Source organism: Schistocerca americana, unplaced genomic scaffold, assembly GCF_021461395.2.
Source record: "Schistocerca americana isolate TAMUIC-IGC-003095 unplaced genomic scaffold, iqSchAmer2.1 HiC_scaffold_1225, whole genome shotgun sequence".
NCBI lineage: Eukaryota > Metazoa > Arthropoda > Insecta > Orthoptera > Acrididae > Schistocerca > Schistocerca americana.
Genome location: NW_025725292.1, coordinates 1 through 23,388, shown reverse-complemented (window position 1 = coordinate 23,388; position 23,388 = coordinate 1). Strand labels below are relative to the sequence as shown.

At 48.9% G+C, this 23,388-nt stretch overlaps 2 protein-coding genes across 2 annotated transcripts; both read right to left on the bottom strand.

The window, feature by feature from the left end:
- Window positions 1-735: 735 nt before the first annotated feature.
- LOC124563525 (repetin-like) lies at window positions 736-2,330 on the bottom strand. Its single transcript, XM_047130969.1, has 2 exons — window positions 1,527-2,330; window positions 736-1,287 (listed from the first exon to the last, which is right to left on the bottom strand). The coding sequence occupies exons 1-2, from the start codon at window positions 2,328-2,330 to the stop codon at window positions 736-738; spliced, it is 1,356 nt and encodes a 451-aa protein (XP_046986925.1).
- Window positions 2,331-9,146: 6,816 nt separating this feature from the next.
- Window positions 9,147-12,335, bottom strand: LOC124563524 (seminal vesicle major clotting proteins-like). The gene is made up of 2 exons (XM_047130968.1): window positions 12,186-12,335; window positions 9,147-9,698 (listed from the first exon to the last, which is right to left on the bottom strand). Exons 1-2 carry the CDS (start codon window positions 12,333-12,335, stop codon window positions 9,147-9,149), a joined length of 702 nt encoding a protein of 233 aa, XP_046986924.1.
- Between the last annotated feature and the right edge of the window lie 11,053 nt (window positions 12,336-23,388).

The following is a 23,388-nucleotide window of genomic DNA, read 5'->3' as shown; positions in this document are numbered from 1 at the left end:
CAAGTTGAGCTGTCCTCTCAAGTTGAGCTGTCCTCTCAAGTTGAGCTGTCCTCTCAAGTTGAGCTGTCCTATCATGTTGAGCTGTCCTCTCAAGTTGAGCTGCCCTCTCAAGTTGAGCTGTCCTCTCAAGTTGAGCTGTCCTCTCAAGTTGAGCTGTCCTCTCAAGTTGAGCTGTCCTCGCAAGCCGTGCTGTCCTCGCAAGCTGTGCTCTCCTCGCAAGGTGTGCTGCCCTCGCAACCTGTGCTGTCCTCGCAAGCCGTGCTGTCCTCGCAAGCCGTGCTGTCCTCGCAAGACGTGCTGTCCTCGCAAGCCGTGCTGTCCTCGCAAGCCGTGCTGTCGTCGGAAGCCGTGCTGTCCTCGCAAGCCGTACTGTCATCGCTAGCTTTGCTGTCCTCGCAAGTTGTGCTGTCCTCGGAAGTTGTACTGTCCTTTAAAGTTGAGCTGTCCTCTTCAGTTGGACTGTCCTCTCAAGTTGAGCTGTCCTCTCAAGTTGAGCTGTCCTCTCAAGTTGAGTTGTTCTCTCATATTGAGCTGTCCTCGCAAGCCGTGCTGTCCTCGCAAGCTGTGCTGTCCTTGCAAGCTTTGCTGTCCTCGAAAGTTGTGCTTTCCTCTCAAGTAGTGGTGTCCTCGCAAGTTGAGCAGTCCTGTTAAGCTAAGCTGCCCTCTCAAGTTGAATTGCCCTCTCAAGTTGAGCTGTCCTCTCAAGTTGAGCTGTCCTCTCAAGTTGAGCTGTCCTCACAAGTTGTGCTGTCCTCTCAAGTTGTGCTGTCCCCTCAAGTTGAGCTGTCCTCTCAAGTGTAGCTGTCCTCTCAAGTTGAGCTGTCCTCTCAAGTTGAGCTGTCCACTCAAGTTGAGCTGTCCTCTCAAGTTGAGCTGTCCTCTCAAGTTGAGCTGTCCTCTCAAGTTGAGCTGTCCTCTAAAGTTGAGCTGTCCCCTCAAGTTGAGCTGTCCTCTCAAGTTGAGCTGTCCTTTCAAGTAGAGCTGTCCTCGTAAGCTGTACTGTCCTCGCAAGCCTTGCTGGCCTCGCAAGCTGTGCTGTCCTTGCAAGCTGTGCTGTCCTCGCAAGCTGTGCTGTCCTCGCAAGCCGTGCTGTCCTCGCAAGCCGTGCTGTCCTCGCAAGCCAAGCTGTCCTCGCAAGCTTTGCTGTCCTCGCAAGCTGTGCTGTCCTCGCAAGCTGTGCTGTCCGCGCAAGCTGTGCTGTCCTCGCAAGCTGTGCTGTCGTCTCAAGTTGAGCTGCCCTCTCAAGTTGAGCTGCCCTCTTAAGTTGAGCTGTCCTCTCAAGTTGAGCTGTCAAGTTGAGCTGTCCTCTCAAGTTGAGCTGTCCTTGCAAGTTGAGCTGTCCTCTCAAGTTGAGCTGTCCTCTCAAGTTGAGCTGTCCTCGCAAGCCGTGCTGTCCTTGCAAGCCGTGCTGTCCTCGCCAGGTGTGCTGTCCTCACAAGCCGTGCTGTCCTTGCAAGCCGTGCTGTCCTCGGAAGCCGTGCTGTCCACGCAAGCCTTGCTGTCCTCGCAAGCCGTGCTGTCCTCACAAGCTTTGCTGTCCTCACAAGCTTTGCTGTCCTCGCAAGCTTTCCTGTCCTTGTAAGTTGTGCTGTCCTCTCAAGTTGAGCTGTCCTCTCAGGTTGAGCTGCCCTCTCAAGTTGAGCTGCCCTCTCAAGTTGAGCTGCCCTCTCAAGTTGAGCTGCCCTCTTATGTTGAGCTGTCCTCCAAAGTTGAGCTGTCTTCTCAAGTTGAGCTGTCCTCTCAAGTAATGCTGTCCTCGCAAGCTGTGCTGTCCTCGCAAGCTGTTCTGTCCTCGCAAGCTGTGCTGTCCTCGCAAGCTGTGCTGTCCTCGCAAGCCGTGCTGTCCTTGCAAGCCGTGCTGTCCTCGGAAGCCGTGCTGTCCACGCAAGCCTTGCTGTCCTCGCAAGCCGTGCTGTCCTCACAAGCTTTGCTGTCCTCACAAGCTTTGCTGTCCTCGCAAGCTTTCCTGTCCTCGTAAGTTGTGCTGTCCTCTCAAGTTCAGCTGTCCTCTCAGGTTGAGGTGTCCTCTCAGGTTGAGATTTCCTCTCAAGTTGAGCTGTACACTCAATTTGAGCTGCCCTCTCAAGTTGAGCTGCCCTCTCAAGTTGAGCTGCCCTCTCAAGTTGAGCTGCCCTCTGAAGCTGAGCAGCCCTCTCAAGTTGAGCAGTCCTCTCAAGTTTTGCTGTCCTCTGAAGTTGAGCTGTCCTCTCAAGTTGAGCTGTCCTGTCAAGTTGAGCTGTCCTCTCAAGTTGAGCTGTCCTCGCAAGCTGTGATGTCCTTGCAAGCTGTGCCGTCCTCGCAAGCTGTGCCGTCCTCGCAAGCTGAGCCATCCTCACAAGCTGTGCTGTCCTCGCAAGCTGTCCTGTCCTCGCAAGCTATGCTGTCCTCGCAAGCTGTGCTGTCTTCGCAAGCTGTGCTGTCCTCGCAAGCCGTGCTGTCCTCGCAAGCTGTGCTGTCCTCGCAACCTGTGCTGTCCACGCAAGCTGTGCTGTCCCCGCAACCTGTGTTGTCCTCGCAAGCTGTGCTGTCCTCGCAAGCTGTGCTGTCCTCGCAAGCTGTGCCGTCTTTGTAAGCTGTGCCGTCCTCGCAAGCTGTGTATCCTCGCAAGCTGTGCTGTCCTCGCAAGCTGTGCTGTCCTCGCAAGCTGTGCTGTCCTCGCAAGCTGTGCTGTCCTCGCAAGCTGTACTGTCCTCGCAAGCTGTGCTGTCATCGCAAGCCGTGCTGTCCTCGCATACCGTGCTGTCCTCGCGAGCCGTGCTGTCCTCGCAAGCCGTGCTATCCTCGCAAGCCGTGCTGTCCTCGCAAGCCGTGCTGTCCTCGCAAGCCATGCTGTCCTCGCGAGCCGTGCTGTCCTTGCGAGCTTTGCTGTCCTCGCGAGCTTTGCTGTCCTCGCGAGCTTTGCTGTCCTCGCGACCTTTGCTGTTCTCGCAAGTTGTGCAGTCCTCGCAAGTTCTGCTGCCCTCTCAAGTTCAGCTGTCCTCACAAGTTGAGCTGCCCTCTCAAGTTGAGCTGCCCTCTTATGTTGAGCTGTCCTCCAAAGTTGAGCTGTCCTCTCAAGTTGAGCTGTCCTCTCAAGTAATGCTGTCCTCGCAAGCTGTGCTGTCCGTGCAAGCTGTGCTGTTCTCGCAAGCCGTGCTGTCCTCTCAAGTTGAGCTGCCCTCTCTAGTAGAGCTGTCCTCTCAACTTGAGCAATCCTTTGAAGTTGAGCTGTCCTCTAAAGTTGAGCTGTCCTCTCAAGTTGAGCTGACCTCTCAAATTGAGATGTCCTCTCAAGTTGAGCTCTCCTTCAAGTTGAGCTGTCCTCTGAGGTAGAGCTGTCCACTCTAGATGAGCTGTCCTCTCTAGATGAGCTGTCCTCTCAAGTTGAGCTGTCCTCTCAAGTTGAGCTGTCCTCTCAAGTTGAGCTGTCCTCTCAAGTTGAGCTGTCCTCTCAAGTTGAGCTGTCCTCTCAAGTTGAGCTGTCCTCTCAAGTTGAGCTGTCCTCTCAAGTTGAGCTGTCCTCTCAAGTTCAGCTGTCCTCTCAAGTTGAGCTGTCCTCTCAAGTTGAGCTGTCCTCGCAAGCCGTGCTGTCCTCGCAAGCTGTGCTCTCCTCGCAAGGTGTGCTGCCCTCGCAACCTGTGCTGTCCTCGCAAGCCGTGCTGTCCTCGCAAGCCGTGCTGTCCTCGCAAGACGTGCTGTCCTCGCAAGCCGTGCTGTCCTCGCAAGCCGTGCTGTCGTCGGAAGCCGTGCTGTCCTCGCAAGCCGTACTGTCATCGCTAGCTTTGCTGTCCTCGCAAGTTGTGCTGTCCTCGGAAGTTGTACTGTCCTTTAAAGTTGAGCTGTCCTCTTCAGTTGGACTGTCCTCTCAAGTTGAGCTGTCCTCTCAAGTTGAGCTGTCCTCTCAAGTTGAGTTGTTCTCTCATATTGAGCTGTCCTCGCAAGCCGTGCTGTCCTCGCAAGCTGTGCTGTCCTTGCAAGCTTTGCTGTCCTCGAAAGTTGTGCTTTCCTCTCAAGTAGTGGTGTCCTCGCAAGTTGAGCAGTCCTGTTAAGCTAAGCTGCCCTCTCAAGTTGAATTGCCCTCTCAAGTTGAGCTGTCCTCTCAAGTTGAGCTGTCCTCTCAAGTTGAGCTGTCCTCACAAGTTGTGCTGTCCTCTCAAGTTGTGCTGTCCCCTCAAGTTGAGCTGTCCTCTCAAGTGTAGCTGTCCTCTCAAGTTGAGCTGTCCTCTCAAGTTGAGCTGTCCACTCAAGTTGAGCTGTCCTCTCAAGTTGAGCTGTCCTCTCAAGTTGAGCTGTCCTCTCAAGTTGAGCTGTCCTCTAAAGTTGAGCTGTCCCCTCAAGTTGAGCTGTCCTCTCAAGTTGAGCTGTCCTTTCAAGTAGAGCTGTCCTCGTAAGCTGTACTGTCCTCGCAAGCCTTGCTGGCCTCGCAAGCTGTGCTGTCCTTGCAAGCTGTGCTGTCCTCGCAAGCTGTGCTGTCCTCGCAAGCCGTGCTGTCCTCGCAAGCCGTGCTGTCCTCGCAAGCCAAGCTGTCCTCGCAAGCTTTGCTGTCCTCGCAAGCTGTGCTGTCCTCGCAAGCTGTGCTGTCCGCGCAAGCTGTGCTGTCCTCGCAAGCTGTGCTGTCGTCTCAAGTTGAGCTGCCCTCTCAAGTTGAGCTGCCCTCTTAAGTTGAGCTGTCCTCTCAAGTTGAGCTGTCAAGTTGAGCTGTCCTCTCAAGTTGAGCTGTCCTTGCAAGTTGAGCTGTCCTCTCAAGTTGAGCTGTCCTCTCAAGTTGAGCTGTCCTCGCAAGCCGTGCTGTCCTTGCAAGCCGTGCTGTCCTCGCCAGGTGTGCTGTCCTCACAAGCCGTGCTGTCCTTGCAAGCCGTGCTGTCCTCGGAAGCCGTGCTGTCCACGCAAGCCTTGCTGTCCTCGCAAGCCGTGCTGTCCTCACAAGCTTTGCTGTCCTCACAAGCTTTGCTGTCCTCGCAAGCTTTCCTGTCCTTGTAAGTTGTGCTGTCCTCTCAAGTTGAGCTGTCCTCTCAGGTTGAGGTGTCCTCTCAGGTTGAGATTTCCTCTCAAGTTGAGCTGTACACTGAAGTTGAGCTGCCCTCTCAAGTTGAGCTGCCCTCTCAAGTTGAGCTGCCCTCTCAAGTTGAGCTGCCCTCTCAAGTTGAGCTGCCCTCTGAAGCTGAGCAGCCCTCTCAAGTTGAGCAGTCCTCTCAAGTTTTGCTGTCCTCTGAAGTTGAGCTGTCCTCTCAAGTTGAGCTGTCCTCTCAAGTTCAGCTGTCCTCTCAAGTTGAGCTGTCCTCGCAAGCTGTGATGTCCTTGCAAGCTGTGCCGTCCTCACAAGCTGTGCCATCCTCGCAAGCTGTGCTGTCCTCGCAAGCTGTCCTGTCCTCGCAAGCTATGCTGTCCTCGCAACCTGTGCTGTCCTCGCAAGCTGTGCTGTCCTCGCAAGCTGTGCTGTCCTCGCAACCTGTGCTGTCCACGCAAGCTGTGCTGTCCCCGCAACCTGTGTTGTCCTCGCAAGCTGTGCTGTCCTCGCAAGCTGTGCTGTGCTCGCAAGCTGTGCCGTCTTTGTAAGCTGTGCCGTCCTCGCAAGCTGTGCCGTCCTCGCAAGCTGTGCTGTCCTCGCAAGCTGTGCTGTCCTCGCAAGCTGTGCTGTCCTCGCAAGCTGTGCTGTCCTCGTTAGCTGTGCTGTCCTCGCAAGCTGTGCTGTCCTCGCAAGCTGCGCTGTCCTCGCAAGCTGTACTGTCCTCGCAAGCTGTGCTGTCATCGCAAGCCTTGCTGTCCTCGCAAGCCGTGCTTTCCTCGCCAGCCGTGCTGCCTTCGCAATCTTTGCTGTCTTCGCATGTTGTGCTTTCCTCTCAAGTAGTGCTGTCCTCTCAAGTTGGGCTGTCCTCTCAAGTTGAGCTGTCCTCTCAAGTTGAGCTGCCCACTCAAGTTGAGCTGTCCTCTCACGTTGTGCTGTCCTCTCAGGTTGGGCTGTCCTCTCAATTTGAGCTGTCCTCTCAAGTTGAGCTGTCCTCTCAAGTTGAGCTGTCCTCTCAAGTTGAGCTGTCCTCTCAAGTTGAGCTGTCCTCTCAAGTTGAGCTGACCTCTCAAGTTGAGCTGTCCTCTCTAGTTGAGCTGTCCTCTCAAGTTGAGCTGTCCTCTCAAGTTGAGCTGTCCTATCATGTTGAGCTGTCCTCTCTAGTTGAGCTGTCATCTCTAGTTGAGCTGTCCTCTCAAGTTGAGCTGTCCTCTCAAGTTGAGCTGTCCTCTCAAGTTGAGCTGTCCTCTCAAGTTGAGCTGCCCTCTTATGTTGAGCTGTCCTCCAAAGTTGAGCTGTCCTCTCAAGTTGAGCTGTCCTCTCAAGTTGAGCTGTCCTCGCAAGCCGTGCTGTCCTCGCAAGTTGTGCTGTCATCGCAAGCTGTGCTGTCCTCGAAAGCTGTGCTGTCCTCCCAATTTGTGCTGTCCTCGCAAGCTGTGCTCTCCTCGCAAGCTGTGCTGTCCTCGCGAGCCGTGCTGTCCTTGCGACTTTTGCTGTCCTCACAAGCTTTGCTGTCCTCATGAGCTTTGCTGTCCTCGCGACCTTTGCTGTTCTCGCAAGTTGTGCAGTCCTCGCCAGTTGTGCTGCCCTCTCAAGTTCAGCTGTCCTCACAAGTTGAGCTGCCCTCTCAAGTTGAGCTGCCCTCTCAAGTTGAGCTGCCCTCTCAAGTTGAGCTGCCCTCTTATGTTGAGCTGTCCTCCAAAGTTGAGCTGTCCTCTCAAGTTGAGCTGTCCTCTCAAGTAATGCTGTCCTCGCAAGCTGTGCTGTCCTCGCAAGCTGTGCTGTCCTCGCAAGCTGTGCTGTCCTCGCAAGCTGTGCTGTCCTCGCAAGCCGTGCTGTCCTTGCAAGCCGTGCTGTCCTCGGAAGCCGTGCTGTCCACGCAAGCCTTGCTGTCCTCGCAAGCCGTGCTGTCCTCTCAAGCTTTGCTGTCCTCACAAGCTTTGCTGTCCTCGCAAGCTTTCCTGTCCTCGTAAGTTGTGCTGTCCTCTCAAGTTCAGCTGTCCTCTCAGGTTGAGGTGTCCTCTCAGGTTGAGATTTCCTCTCAAGTTGAGCTGTACACTCAATTTGAGCTGCCCTCTCAAGTTGAGCTGCCCTCTCAAGATGAGCTGCCCTCTCAAGTTGAGCTGCCCTCTGAAGCTGAGCAGCCCTCTCAAGTTGAGCAGTCCTCTCAAGTTTTGCTGTCCTCTGAAGTTGAGCTGTCCTCTCAAGTTGAGCTGTCCTGTCAAGTTGAGCTGTCCTCTCAAGTTGAGCTGTCCTCGCAAGCTGTGATGTCCTTGCAAGCTGTGCCGTCCTCGCAAGCTGTGCCGTCCTCGCAAGCTGAGCCATCCTCACAAGCTGTGCTGTCCTCGCAAGCTGTCCTGTCCTCGCAAGCTATGCTGTCCTCGCAAGCTGTGCTGTCTTCGCAAGCTGTGCTGTTCTCGCAAGCCATGCTGTCCTCGCAACCTGTGCTGTCCTTGCAACCTGTGCTGTCCACGCAAGCTGTGCTGTCCCCGCAACCTGTGTTGTCCTCGCAAGCTGTGCTGTCCTCGCAAGCTGTGCTGTCCTTGCAAGCTGTGCCGTCTTTGTAAGCTGTGCCGTCCTCGCAAGCTGTGCCGTCCTCGCAAGCTGTGCTGTCCTCGCAAGCTGTGCTGTCCTCGCAAGCTGTGCTGTCCTCGCAAGCTGCGCTGTCCTCGCAAGCTGTACTGTCCTCGCAAGCTGTGCTGTCATCGCAAGCCGTGCTGTCCTCGCATACCGTGCTGTCCTCGCGAGCCGTGCTGTCCTCGCAAGCCGTGCTGTCCTCGCAAGCCGTGCTGTCCTCGCAAGCCGTGCTGTCCTCGCAAGCCATGCTGTCCTCGCGAGCCGTGCTGTCCTTGCGAGCTTTGCTGTCCTCGCAGGCTTTGCTGTCCTCGCGAGCTTTGCTGTCCTCGCGACCTTTGCTGTTCTCGCAAGTTGTGCAGTCCTCGCAAGTTGTGCTGCCCTCTCAAGTTCAGCTGTCCTCACAAGTTGAGCTGCCCTCTCAAGTTGAGCTGCCCTCTCAAGTTGAGCTGCCCTCTCAAGTTGAGCTGCCCTCTCAAGTTGAGCTGCCCTCTTATGTTGAGCTGTCCTCCAAAGTTGAGCTGTCCTCTCAAGTTGAGCTGTCCTCTCCAGTAATGCTGTCCTCGCAAGCTGTGCTGTCCTCGCAAGCTGTGCTGTTCTCGCAAGCCGTGCTGTCCTCTCAAGTTGAGCTGCCCTCTCTAGTAGAGCTGTCCTCTCAACTTTAGCTGTCCTTTGAAGTTGAGCTGTCCTCTAAAGTTGAGCTGTCCTCTCAAGTTGAGCTGACCTCTCAAATTGAGATGTCCTCTCAAGTTGAGCTCTCCTTCAAGTTGAGCTGTCCTCTGAAGTTGAGCTGTCCTCTCTAGATGAGCTGTCCTCTCTAGATGAGCTGTCCTCTCAAGTTGAGCTGTCCTCTCAAGTTGAGCTGTCCTCTCAAGTTGAGCTGTCCTCTCAAGTTGAGCTGTCCTCTCAAGTTGAGCTGTCCTCTCAAGTTGAGCTGTCCTCTCAAGTTGAGCTGTCCTCTCAAGTTGAGCTGTCCTCTCAAGTTGAGCTGTCCTCTCAAGTTGAGCTGTCCTCTCAAGTTGAGCTGTCCTCGCAAGCCGTGCTGTCATCGCAAGCTGTGCTCTCCTCGCAAGCTGTGCTTTCCTCGCAACCTGTGCTGTCCTCGCAAGCCGTGCTGTCCTCGCAAGCCGTGCTGTCCTCGCAAGACATGCTGTCCTCGCAAGCCGTGCTGTCCTCGCAAGCCGTGCTGTCGTCGGAAGCCGTGCTGTCCTCGCAAGCCGTGCTGTCATCGCTAGCTTTGCTGTCCTCGCAAGTTGTGCTGTCCTCGGAAGTTGTGCTGTCCTTTAAAGTTGAGCTGTCCTCTTCAGTTGGTCTGTCCTCTCAAGTTGAGCTGTCCTCTCAAGTTGAGCTGTCCTCTCAAGTTGAGTTGTTCTCTCATATTGAGCTGTCCTCGCAAGCCGTGCTGTCCTCGCAAGCTGTGCTGTCCTTGCGAGCTTTGCTGTCCTCGAAAGTTGTGCTTTCCTCTCAAGTAGTGGTGTCCTCGCAAGTTGAGCAGTGCTGTTAAGCTAAGCTGCCCTCTCAAGTTGAATTGCCCTCTCAAGTTGAGCTGTCCTCTCAAGTTGAGCTGTCCTCTCAAGTTGAGCTGTCCTCACAAGTTGTGCTGTCCTCTCAAGTTGTGCTGTCCCCTCAAGTTGAGCTGTCCTCTCAAGTGTAGCTGTCCTCTCAAGTTGAGCTGTCCTCTCAAGTTGAGCTGTCCACTCAAGTTGAGCTGTCCTTTCAAGTTGAGCTGTCCTCTCAAGTTGAGCTGTCCTCTCAAGTTGAGCTGTCCTCTAAAGTTGAGCTGTCCTCTCAAGTTGAGCTGTCCTCTCAAGTTGAGCTGTCCTTTCAAGTAGAGCTGTCCTCGTAAGCTGTGCTGTCCTCGCAAGCCTTGCTGGCCTCGCAAGCTGTGCTGTCCTTGCAAGCTGTGCTGTCCTCGCAAGCTGTGCTGTCCTCGCAAGCCGTGCTGTCCTCGCAAGCCGTGCTGTCCTCGCAAGCCGTGCTGTCCTCGCAAGCTTTGCTGTCCTCGCAAGCTGTGCTGTCCTCGCAAGCTGTGCTGTCCGCGCAAGCTGTGCTGTCCTCGCAAGCTGTGCTGTCGTCTCAAGTTGAGCTGCCCTCTCAAGTTGAGCTGCCCTCTTAAGTTGAGCTGTCCTCTCAAGTTGAGCTGTCAAGTTGAGCTGTCCTCTCAAGTTGAGCTGTCCTCGCAAGTTGAGCTGTCCTCTCAAGTTGAGCTGTCCTCTCAAGTTGAGCTGTCCTCGCAAGCCGTGCTGTCCTCGCAAGCCGTGCTGTCCTCGCAAGCCGTGCTTACCTCGGTAGCCGTTCTGTCCTCAGAAGCCGTGCTGTCCTTGCAAGCCGTGCTGTCCTCACAAGTTGTGCTGTCCTCCCAAGTTGAGCTGTCCTCTCAAGTTGAGCTGTCCCCTCAAGTTGAGCTGTCACCTCAAGGTCAGCTGATTTTGTAAGTCATACTGCTTTTACAAGGTGTGCTGCGTATGCAAGTCGTGCTGTGTTGCCATGACATGCTGTCTTGGCAAGACATGCTGTCTTCGCAAGGTGTGCCATCTTTGCAAGTCGTGCTGTCTACACAAGGTGTGCTATCTTCACACAGTGTACTGCCTTTGGAAATCGTACTGTCTTTGCTGTCTTGGAAAGGCGGCAGGCAGCACACACTGTAAAGGCAATATGCACTATAAAACAAGTACACAATGGAATGGCAGCACAAGCTGCAAAGGCAGCACATGCTGCAATGGCTGCATATGCTACAAAGGCTGCATATGCTACAAAGACTGCACACCATGTAAAGTGTGCAAACGCTGTAACAGCAGCACATGCTGCAATGGCAGCACACACTACAAAGGCAGCACATGCTACAAAGGCGGCACACAATACTTGGCAGTGCACACTGCAAAGGCAGCCCATGCTGAAAAAGGCAGCACAAACTGAAAATTCAGCACATATCGGAAAGGCGTCACACAATGGCAAGGTACTGCACACTGAAACCCAGCATGCACTGGGAAGCAAGCATACAATGAAATAACAACACACTGTAAAGTGTCACAATGTGGATAGGCAGCACACACTGAAAGGCCGGAAACACTAGAAAAGCAGAAGACAAAGGAAAGGCACCATGCATGTCAAAGGCAGCCTGCACTTTAAATGCAGCACACGCTGCAAAGGTAGTAGGCACTGCAAAGAAAACATGCACTGCAAAGGCAGGACACACTGCAAAGGCAGCAGGCCCTGCAAACACTGCACATGCTGTGAAGCACATGATGATAAGGCAGCACCTGGTGCAATGGCAGTACACACTGCATAGCCAGCACTCGCTGAAAAGGCAGCATACATTGGGAATTCAGCAAATGCTGCAAAGGCAGCATGCACCTCCCTCTATAACAGCACATGCCTCTATAGCCACACTCGCTGCTATGGCAGCATGTGGTCCTATGGCAGCACATGTGGTAATGTCAGCATGCGCTACATTGGCAGGATATGCAGGAAAGGTAGCACATGCTGGAAAGGTAATACACACTGCAAAGGCAGCACATGCTTGCACATACATCGGAAAGCAATACACACTTGAAAGGCCGCACACACAGCAAATCACACACACTGGGAAGGCAGCTCACCATGGAAAGGCAGCATACTCTGGAAAGCCAGCATACCCCAGAAAGGCAGCACACCCTGGAAAGGCAGCACAACCTGGAAAGGCAGCACACCCTGGAAGGGCAACACACCCTAGAAAGGCAGCACACCCTGGATATGCATCACAACCTGGATATGCAACACACACTATAAAGGCAGCACACTTTGGATATGCAACACACACTATAAAGGCAGCAGACACTGGAATGCATCACAAACTGGACAGGCAGCACTCACTGGAGATGCAGCACACACTGGAAAGGCAGCACTCAATGGAAATGCATCACAAACTGGATAGGCAGCAGTCACTAGAAAAGCGGTGCACACTAGAAATCCACACACAATGGTAGGCAGCACAAATTGGAAAGGAGCACATGCTGCAACGGCAGAACACGCTGCAATAGCAGCACACACTGCTGTGGCAGCAGCACGCTGCAATGGCAGAACATACTGCCATGACAGCACATGTTGCAAAGGAAGCACATATTAGAAAGGCAACACACATTGGAAAGTCACCTCATATTTTAAAGACAGCACACATTGGGAAGGCAGCACATATTGGGAAGGCAGCACACATCGGAAAGGAAGCACACATTTAATATGCAGCAACACTGGAGAAGCACACATAGTGGAAAGCACCACGCTGGAGTCCGCAGCTCGTGGTCGTGCGGTAGCGTTCTCATTTCCCACGCTCGGGTTCGATTCCTGGCGGGGTCAGGGATTTTCTCTGCCTCGTGATGACTGGGTGTTGTGTGCTGTCCTTAGGTTAGTTAGGTTTAAGTAGTTCTAAGTTCTAGGGGACTGATGACCATAGATGTTAAGTCCCATAGTGCTCAGAGCCATTTTGAACCACATTGGAAAGGCACCACGTACTGAAAAGGCATCACACACTGGTAAGGCTGCAGTCGCAGCGTGTGCTGCCTCACATTGTGTGTGGTTTTCAAGTGATGTGGCTCCGCAGTGTGTTCTGTGTTTCCAGTGAGTGTTGCCTATCCAGTTTGTGATGCCTTACCAATGTCTGCGCCTTTCCACTGTGTTCTTCCTTTCCAGTATATGCTGCTTTTCCAGTTTGTGCTGCCTTTCCAGTGTGTTTCAGGCTTCTCAATGTGTGCTGCCTTTGCAGCATGTGCTGCCTTTGCAGCATGTGCTTCCTTTGCTGCATGTGCCTCTTTGCAGTCTGTGCTGCATTTGAACATGTGTTGCATTTTCATTGTGTGCCGCCTTTGCAGCATGTGCTGCTTTTGCAGGGTATGCAGCCTTTACAAGGTGTGCATCCTTCATAAAATTTGTAGTATTTGCAATGCTTGCAGTGATTTCAAGGTGTGCAGCATTCGCAATCTGTGCAGCTTTCACAAGGTATGCTGCCTTAGCAAAGTGTGCTATGTTCACAATGTGTGCTGCCTTTGCAATGTTTGCAGCCTTCACAAGTGATTCTGTCTTCGCAATGTGGTTCAAATGGCTCTGAGCACTATGGGACTTAACATCTGAGGTCATCAGTCACCTAGAACTTCGAACTACTGAAACCTAACCAACCTAAGGACATCACACACATCCATGCCCGAGGCAGGATTCGAACCAGCGACCATAGCAGTTGCGCAGGTCCTGACTGAAGCGCCTAGAACCTGTCGGCCACCGCGGCCGGCTTATTCACAATGTGTGCTGCCTTCATACGGTATGCTGCATTTATACAGTGTACTGGCTTCACAAGGTGTGCTGCCTTCACAAGTTGGCCCTCCTTCACAATATGTACTGCCTTTGCAGTGTCTTATTTCTTCACATGGTCTTCTTCCTTTGCATGCTGTGCTACCTTCGCAAGGTTTGCTACTTTCGAGAGGTTGACTGCCTTCACCAGATATGCAGCTTCCGCAAGGTAACCTTGCAAAGGCAGCACATATTGTGAAGGCAACACACCTAGCTAATGCAGCATTTCTTGTGAAGCAGCACTCCTTGAGAAGCCAGCACATTTTGTGAAGGTAGCACAACTTCTGATAGTAGAGGCAGAAAACCTTGCGAAGGTTACACACTGTGTCAAGGCAGAACAGCTTGCAAAGGCAGCACACCTCACGAAAGTAGCACACCTTGCGAAGACAGGACAGAATGCAATGGCACAAAATCTTGCAAAGGAGAACACCTTGCAAAGAACAACTGCCTTGCAAAGGCAGCACACCTTGTGGAGGCTGCACACATTGCGAATGCAGGACACCTTGCAAAGACAGCACATTTCCTAAATACAGCCCTCCTCCAAAGGACAGCACATATCCCAAAGGCAGCACACCTTCTGGAGACAGTTTACTTTCGTGCATATTGTCCACAAACTGAGGAAAGAAATATAGGATGTGAAGTTACCTTCCCATTCCTGCATATTTTTGCGGGAACGGTCGCAGCATTCGGCATCTGGCAGTAGGTGTGCAGGGTTGAGGTTCCGTCATGACTTCTGGTGTGGTGGGCGCGCTGTCGCTCCACATCAGCTGTGCACGCGAGTGCAGCGTGCTCAGTGCAGCTGCTGCGCCACACTTCTGTGTGCAGCACGTTGGTCTCTGTTCCACAGGTGTAGCCTGTACGAGCGACCTTCCAAGCAGTTAATAATTAATGTAAACCCAGCCATGTCGCTGTTTTATGCTCTACGTGTTAATTTAATGGTACTCTTGTCTTACGTTTTATAATTCAATAGAAGAGTTCCTATTAGGAGATTGACCTCTTGGACGTAGAATGCCTTTCATATCTTCTGCCAAAATGATATTACCTTAATGAAATCTGAAGAGAGGGACAATTTTGTAATTAAAGGAACTCTGCTCGTTTACGTAGTTTACTGCTACCAGGTTGAACATATATATTAAATAGCCAGGTGTTGTAAACAGTACAAGCTACAACTGTATTACATGTGAGTTTTCAACGTGATCCACTATTATGCCCTCTTTCGCGAGTATCACGGTCTCTAATTCATCTCCAGTTCCAGCATTAATTACAGCGCTATATCCCAATACAACGTGTAGTGCAGTATCCTTTACTTCTGTAACTAGAATAATATCAATGTTTGGCTCATACATAAAGTCTTTCAAGGTACTTGCTTTTAGAGAGCTCCCTATGCTGTTTATGGATTCATAATGTATCACATTTCATAAATTCAACTCTTTCATCGCATGCAGTCAGTATGAAAGCTATGGATAAGTGTCACATACGTATCTACCTCTGTCGCTTAGTTTGGATGAGGTAACCATTCCCGTCCCCCCTTGCAATCTTAGTAAGCATGCAGCGAAAATCGTGCACAGACACACATGTGAAACTCTTAAATTGACCGAATCAGTTCGATAGCTGTGATTCAGGGCCTAGTGTAATGCCACCATGTGTTTGAAACCTCCGCAAAGAATTCTGTTGCATGGTTCATACTAATGTCTCGATATCGCCATTGTGTAACTTACAGCAAGTATTTTATCCTTGTCGCTCACCTACATTAAGGAAAATGGGAAACATTTACCACCTTCCGATATTGTTGTCACTGTTAGTAAGTAGAATGAAAGTAGTCTCTGGTCAGGAGAAACTAAAAGCGATTATGTGTTTCCACAGACAGAGCTTAACAATTCGTATCAGTACACTGCCCCATCCAAGGGGCAGATTCGTTACTCTGTCGTATGCATATAACGAGATAACATAAAGACTTTACGTCACAGCTACTCAGTTTATGGGGCTAGGTAACCTACACACATCGACATCATTCACTTCTTCTTCGCTGAGATAGTATAAATTTCCTAAGTAAAATGACATTGCAAGTTGTTGTTGTAGTGAACATCTTCTAAATGCTTAATGCAAAGACACTATTTACACACGGTCATCCTGACTGACGATGCGAGGAAGTAAATTGACTGGCTCGGTTAAGAGGTGTATATAATTTTGATTCGTTTCACAATAGATTCACGTAGAATGGTCATTTTTGAAAGTTTCGGCGAACAATACAGTTAAGACTTTGATTACGATACATGCATCACATTCTTGTAAAGCTATTGTATTAAACGTGTGCTACTTTCGATATTAATCACAATTGCAGAAAGCAGCAATGAATATGTCTCGTCTCGTTTCTCCGACCGTTTCCCGTACTGTGCGACCCACAGAGCTCTATCGCTGCATCAGCGGTCGATTGTTGCTGTTGCCGCCACGGAATGGTGGCAGTTAAATTCAAATAGCCTCCAAGTATAAGGGATTCTACGATATAAATGAAAATGGAAAGAAGTAACGAAAGCGGCAACTAGTAGTCAAACTCAACGATCCTGGTGGTTTAATGCTATGACAATTTTAAACAATAAACTACGCAGTGGAACTGAGAGCTATCACAGGAATCTGCAATATACCCTCGATGGACAAACTGAGTAAAGTTTTCGTCCTTGCCACTTCTCATTTTACAGACAACTGATTCTGACTACTTCTTATGAGCTGAACTGAGGCCATAACTCATGTCGAAGTTGTCTGTTTGTATTACTACTATCGTATCTTTCTTAGGTAAAGAACGAGCAAAATAGCAGTTTTGCGTTTAGCATGCAATCATCCAGGATACAATTTCTACAGTCAGAGCATTTTCTGTTGCGGCATAGGAATGATTATGTGATTACTTCTGTATGGAATTCATCTGTAACTTTATGAACTCAATATTTAGTAAGAGGGCCAACCGAATTACATACTGCACAGTGTGAATAATTGCTGCAATTTTGGTGGCAACAACAACAAACAACCAGTCAGTGCCGAGATTTGGCTGTAGAATAGTGGCAACACAGAGCTACCGTTGCAGCCGAGTGGTTCATGAAGCCTTGGCCGTGACCACAGCGGCTGAGGCGCGTCTACAGCCGTAGCAACCGCACAGCAGCCCACACTGAGGTGTGACGTCACACGGCACCCCTGTCTCGGTTGACCACCCACAACGTGTTTCGCTACATTTGATCAATTCACTATTTGCTCATACCTGAAACGTTAGTAAGTTTTTTTTGTGATCGGTATAAACAAATGAAACGTGTTGTATAATACTCCCCTACGAGGGGCATTACTATTAACAATTTTACATTCAATTTTTATCAATAGCTTATTTGCTAGTTGCCCCATTTCCTCTTTCTACGCTCAGTTAGCGTCAAGCAAATCACGCGTACCTTCGAAACTTGGACCTTTTTACCAGATACATCTCTAGAAGTATTAGGTACATAACATGTCTTTGTAATTTACACGCAGAACTTAATTTTCTACGAAAAAGACAGACGTCAATCCTTATCTCTGTTTAAGATACGCGTCGGAATCTCTCCCTACTTGAAGCGGCGAACGTATGTCCGAAACTCCGCCCATAGCTCATCCCCGCATATACTGCCGATTGCAACGTGCGCGCCCAGTAGTCTCTGATCAGTTACGCCATTGTAATCTGTCCAGAGTGAGCTGTTTCGCCGTCCACAGATTATTACAGAACGTGCACGGCCTTTATACCCAGTTTATGTATTTTAGACTTTCCGTTTCAAGGTTTGCCAAATGACAGTCGCTCCCAGTCCGTGTTTCACGACCGCTTTCTTTGCAGTCTGCCGCCGATTGTGAACTTAGCTCCTTTTCCAGTCACATAACCTTTCTTCCAACGTTGGTTGTAATGACTGATGCCTCTTGTTACTCCATGCCATGAATGGTTATCTGCATTCCGAAGAGCTAAATGAAAATTAATGCAACGTAGACTATTATTTTAAACTGATGGAAGTAACAGTTCTTAGCGAGTAGCCTCGAACCCGATATTCAATTCAGAGTTTACCTCGGACGAGAAAAAACGTTCTGTGAAGTGTTGAAAGCTGTGACGAAAAACGGAATCTATTTATTTCCATTCTCTACAAAGGAAGTACAAAAAAATCAACTTATCCCATATCTGTAATACAAATTTATTTGAAAGCGCTGGCCATCGCTACGGTCGTACGAAGGCAATCCAAAGTTTATTCCACACCGCCAGACTGCGTTATGCGATACTCTCTGGCGCTGTGTGCTGACGGATTTGAAATCGCAGCCGCCTGTCTCTGTGACGTGGCAGTCTTGTTCGCTCACAGTTATTTCATATTTCGTGTTACCTCCTTTCATGCTAAAAGACCGCAGCCTTCTCTCGACGCACACAAAAACAGATTTCTATTTTTTTTTTTTATTCATTTCACGAAAATGCGTGATTCGCGCCGAACCAGCGATATGGAAAGACGTTCTATTGGCGTCTCGCGTGGCAGAAGACGTTGACTGCGAAAGGAGTTTCGGAGGACGCAGTGCAGCCGTTGGTCGACAGATGGCAGTAGGCGACTTGCAGTGTCCGGCAGTGATATAAACAATAAGACGCTAAAAAGAAATAAACAGCGCGGAAAAGAGTAACATGTCTACTGGGCATCTTGTGACACGCGGCGATCACCGACATTGTATATAATAGTGCACACGAAAATTCTGATAGCCTTTTGTTGAGAATTGTAAATATCGAAAGCGGGAGAAATGTTAAGCGTAAAAATAAAATCTTTGCTTCCCTGTGTTTCCGTTTTGTAACAGGAAAGGTATGTTAATATTTACTTTCATTGCGTGAAACAAAAAGTAAAACATTCCTTAGCAGTTCTACGTATGCCTACCGAGTGTGTTTTTCACAAACCGATCTTTCACCACCGCTTGTGGTTCGTCATGTAAACACTATCATATCGGTTTTCGAAATGCGGTTACCGGTTCCGGGTTTTTTTACTGTATTTTAAAGGTAAAGCACACTACCACCACATTCCATCATTTTACCTTTTGTAGCACAATCATTTTATCAGAGACTAAGTAAGTATTGAACTCCTGGGAAAGCGGTCAGCGCTCAACTCGGCTCATCTCTGGCATGAATGACGGTGCACGATGACAAAATCTCGCTTAAACAGCACTGCTTAAGTTACGCCTTTTTTCACAAACGTGGCACATACGTCTCTGGATGACTTCCAAACGGGTCGACCCCCCATGTTCCGCCACGTCACTCGAATACCAGCGCTGGTTACACGAAATCGCCAAATAATGACATTGTATTGACTTTGAACGTATTTAATTATGCTTGCAGATCTTAGTAACGTAGAAGCCGAATGTATTTTTCTGTTGATTCTCCCTCTTCTGCAGCCCACAGAGCTTTGTCAGTGCCCCAGCCATTGATTGTTGGTGCTAGCCTTCCGCAACGTCGGCAGTTGAACTTTCTAGCTAGTAATGTCGATTTTATTAAGTAAGTGAAAACGGAGGAAAATGATAATAATTTCACAACCACCAGTCAAACGTAACGTTTAGCGAAGTTATAGGCGAGCAAAGCCTTAAGCCAAAAATTACGACAATGGGGCACACATAACCGTTATTGCATAAATCCACATTCAGAGTTGGGCCTTCCACGCACAATGTCGCAAAAGTTACCGTTATGTCCAAACGAAATTACGCATCGTATTCTTCGATGAAAAATGCCACTGACTTCCACGAATCACTTGTGGCGTAATGTTTTCATAACACTTCCACCTCACTACAATAAACGGCTGTGAGCTCTATTACACATTCTGTCCGATGTAGAAGCACTTCAATATTTCCGCAATAGTAATTTAGGAGATACTCAAAGCTGTCACCTTTGGTCCTCTTAATTATCACGTCAGTATTCACATATGTTATGTGAGCGTCGACCACCGGTTTGCTCACACGGAGAGATGATGATTTGTTGTCATCAAACAGCACATGTGGAAACCGAATCACCAAACTCGTCGTTCATCCGAACATGAGTTAACTATCGTATTCGTCTCTAGAAAACAGTACTTATTGATAAAAGCGACAGTAATTTCTGTAACCGTTCTCTTTCGTCAACTGTTAATTGCATTCTTCTTAGTTCAAGGGTTTTCAGTTCTTCAGCAAAACATAAAGTAACAGTTTCAAAGACGAGATATTTATGAAATGCCACTAAAACAGCACTGCGCCGAAAATTCCGTTACGACTGTGGACGGAGTGTGTCGCAACGACATTCTTCTGACACACACTTCCGGCGTTCTTGACCGGCTTAGACGTGAGTAACAAATCGAGGTTCGGATGAATGTCTCCACCGCCTCTTCCTGGACCAGCTGACACCAGCCGTGCTGCCAAACGAGGTGTCGACGTCTGCGACGCTGCTTCCCCCGTGCTTAAAACGTAAACGAGTCTTGAGACTCCTCTGTCATCTGTCGATGCTACGGCAACAGCCGCCGTGCGGCTACAAGTTGCTGCTGTACATTCTCCTCTCTGCGGTCTGTCTTTCCACACAAGTGATGGGGCTCGCTTTTACGTGAATATAAGTAACGTAACTATTATTGCGTACAACACCACAGCCAATATTTACAGTTACTAGTAACTGCTTTTTCGCATTACTCATCTTAAATGTATTCAGGTTTTGTAATACCTTAACTGTTTTCGTATGTGCTTGTGGTCGTCGGCAAGCAAATGCATCATTACCAGCGCAGAAAACTCATCGTCGTCAAACCGGCATCGGAGACGAATTTGCGTACCTGCAAAGGTAGCTACTTACGAGAGTTTACATGTATTCTGGAACCTACACAGCTTACTCTGTTATTGGCCACACTAAGAAAATAAAATTAGCACTCGAAAAATACCGTCTGTTTAGGAACTTAGGGAATGTCAAGGGCGCACTTTTTGTTTGGCTCTAGCTTTAAAGCGCCATAAAAACATTTAGTCGTGTATATGTAACCTTTTGCAACTCTGCACCTTACAAATTATTTTTCTCGCCTTACCCGTGTTTCTACTAGCTGACTGCTGACATGTTTTCCTTATTACAGCATTTTCCATTGCGAAGTGGGGCTGTGGCCCTTTACATATTCCGGCCACATATTAAGAGAGTGTTATGATTGTCCTGATGACAATGATGATGGAAAAGAGAAAGTTGTTCTTATTGTGTCTCGTACTATCAAGAGCTTAGTGAGTATCTATGCAGTTTCTTTGCGACAGTACTTTATTATCTAAAGATCAGGGCAGGCGTCTCTTGCTGATACACTATGGTGACGTCATAACATCCACACTCGCGACTCATTCATTACGAATGGCTCTGCACTGCCACATATGCTAGCTCTGTAATGGAGTGTGGCTGGCCTCACATTCTCCTCACTAAAATAATACAGTGAGTGCTCTGACACATTATGGTTTTTTGAAAAAATTAAATTCTTCGCTATTTCAAAGCGTCTCAATTTTGTTCTACTGTAAGTGTAAAACAACTTTAAAACGTGGAAATGGCGGATATCTGTTCGACTGTGTTTTACTCTCTGGGCGATAAGCGCAAAAATACTTTTTTAAGGCATTGTCTTCGCCTCGACAAACGGATCTCCTGTCCTCTGTTGACAACATGCTAACATTGTTCCCGTCACGTCTTCCTCCTCGAAATTCTACAGTAGTCTGTTTCACATTTTTGCTATACGTTAAAAAAAATACCGCAATTTTTTTTTTTACTACGAGAAACGAGATTATCATTTTTATTTCTTCTTGTGAAGTGTGCTATCCGTCGCGTTTAAATGACCGACATTGCACAGTTGTACCACAGATTGGCACGATTTGTGTATCTACATACTCTTCAGAAATCATTGCCCATTCTAATGAGGAAACGTATTTAAATCTTGCTTCGTAACAATTTGGTTAAATGTATCACATGTGCTTTTACGTAGTCACTGTGTACTGAACTTCAAAGTTATAAATCGCTCGTAACGCATTCCGTCATTTTGCCGTATTTAGCACTTTCTACCATAGACGAAGTGTATTGTATGACTTGAGAATTCGACCATTACTGTCGCGTCACGTCTAGAACAAACAGGGTGGGGAAAAACAATTTGACCGAAAGTGCAGAGCAGGAAGGCAGCATCAAATGAAGGAATTTCGGTATTGCAAGTGTCAGTTGAATATTTCGGGCGCTATGCCAACATGGCAACTGTGGTCACTTTGAAGATTTGCTATGACATACTTATAGCAATAAGTGGCGGCTCCCTTCTTACTCATTTTCACCTTTTTAAGACATACTGAAACATGAGACATGCACATCTGATTCTCTTCATCTCTAAAAACGTGCAGTGTCCTAAGTCAGCTAAGTGCGATACACGTGTAAGTGGCGCTTTAAATTTATCTTGTTCTCATGGTGGCGGTTGGTTAGTTCACATAGCCTGTGTTTACGTATACATTTTCTGTAAACTACCAGTCATTTGGAGCCAAGACGGTCGTGTGTGGGATTTTAATTACGTTCCGGTGCCGCCGAAAATATTCAGTCGCGAAGCCTAGTTGCTATACTCAAATTTTTGTGTTTCATACTGCGTTTCCACGATACACTTTTGGTCAGATTGTTTCTATGCACCCTGTATGACGACGCCGGATGGCAAACTTCGCTGAATCACAACAGCTTAAATTTTTCTTTTCTTACGAACGCTGGGTGACTGCCACCCATATTCTGCCACGTCACTGGAACGCTAGCACGCGACACATAAAATCACGAAACCAATATCAGATCCGCGTAATTACACTGTACCGATTATGTGCATATTTAAACGTTAATCACAAATGTAGATTGCAGTAATGTGTAAGATGAATTTCTTTTTCCGTTAGTCTTCCGCGTCCTGCAACCGACAGAGCTTTGTCGCTGCCTCAGCGACTGATTGTTGCTGCTACTACGCAGAACGATGTCAATTTTAAAGTCTGCCGCGAGTAATGGCGGTTTTCTGAAGCAAACGAAAGCGGGAGAAAAATGTATATGCATCATCTGATCGAGAGTGAATCCCTAATTGGCACAGCGACTTAATTTTTAATATTTACGAGCAGCAGAGCCTGGCGTAGCCGTCCAGTTGCGAGATGCGTGTCCATTCCGACACGTGAATCGCACCCCTAGTCGCTGGCAGTTGTAACATTGTAATGCATTCGAAGTGTGCTCTTTCGCACACCGCACCTACAGTACATGGATGGTCTTGTGTCTCAGCTGCCTCCAGCTGATTGTATCCTACACTCCTAAGAAGTAGACGATTCTGTGAGAAAATCTTCTGGAAAACACGTATAGACATCGCCAAAAAATACCTTCAGAACCTTTCTATCCAAGCCAGTTAACGCTTGTGCTTCTTATATTATGCTCACTTTAATGACACACGTGGTGCAGAATATGCGTAGCGGTAAGGGATGGAACTTATTTACACCCCACGGCTTTGAAAACGTATCATGGCTAGAAAAATTCCTGTCGAGTCGAGGCGGAACCTTAAACAAGTACACAGGATTAGCAGATATGTTGTCACCACCCATCGATTGTGAAGGTTTAATAAACAAGTTGACAGCGTCGTCTGTTTCGCATCGAGGCGGAATATAATCGCAGTGTGAGAACCTGTCTTACTTCGTGGCAACGTGTCCAGCTGTTGTCCTTCTGTATTTCTACAGACTGCATTCGTATCTGGTAACGAATAAGGAAAAAGATCTATCGTCGCGCTTTACACACAGAACATGTGAAGAGGAGCACCGTATGGAAACTAACAAGTAATTTACTGGAAACGTGATAAAAATCGAAAAAAAAATCTTGCGTCAGCGATATTATTCTGTCGTGTCTGGGCAGCGCAGAACGCGAGAACGAACGCCACCAAAGCTTTATTTTAATTTACGGCGCCTTTTTGCGTTGTACGGCGCTCGTTGGCGCACGTGAAACTTTGGGCACACACACACAGCGTTTCATACCTTAGGCCATAGTCACACACATGTAGACGGCAAATGCATCTATCCTTGCCGTGCCGAGGTTCGAAACCAGGTGGATAAGACAGTTGCAGTATTAAGCACTCATATCAACGACGGATCTCCGTGTCGTATTAGCGTCACACGTGCAGCAATTCAGTTAAGCTAATTTCCCCAAGACTCGCAGTGCTAATCCGGTATCTATCCCAGTTGCGTTTGGTCAGGTGGGACGACAGCAAACGTTTCACACACTGTCCTGACAATTCTTTATTTTCACGAACGACAGAATTCCTGTTCTTGTTAGACTGTGGCTCATTTAGCTGGCCGCTTCTACAGGAGAGCAAATATCGGCCTGGCGGGAAGCATACAGTTTTCTGGCCGTTTCCTCAGGAGCACGTGTGGTGTGCGTCATTATGCCTTAAGAAGTAACATCTGTGATGTCCGAATTTACACAGAATAAGAGGCTATGGTCCCTGCATACTCCAGTACAGATAGCGACACAGTATCGAGAGATGAAGCTTGAAGAA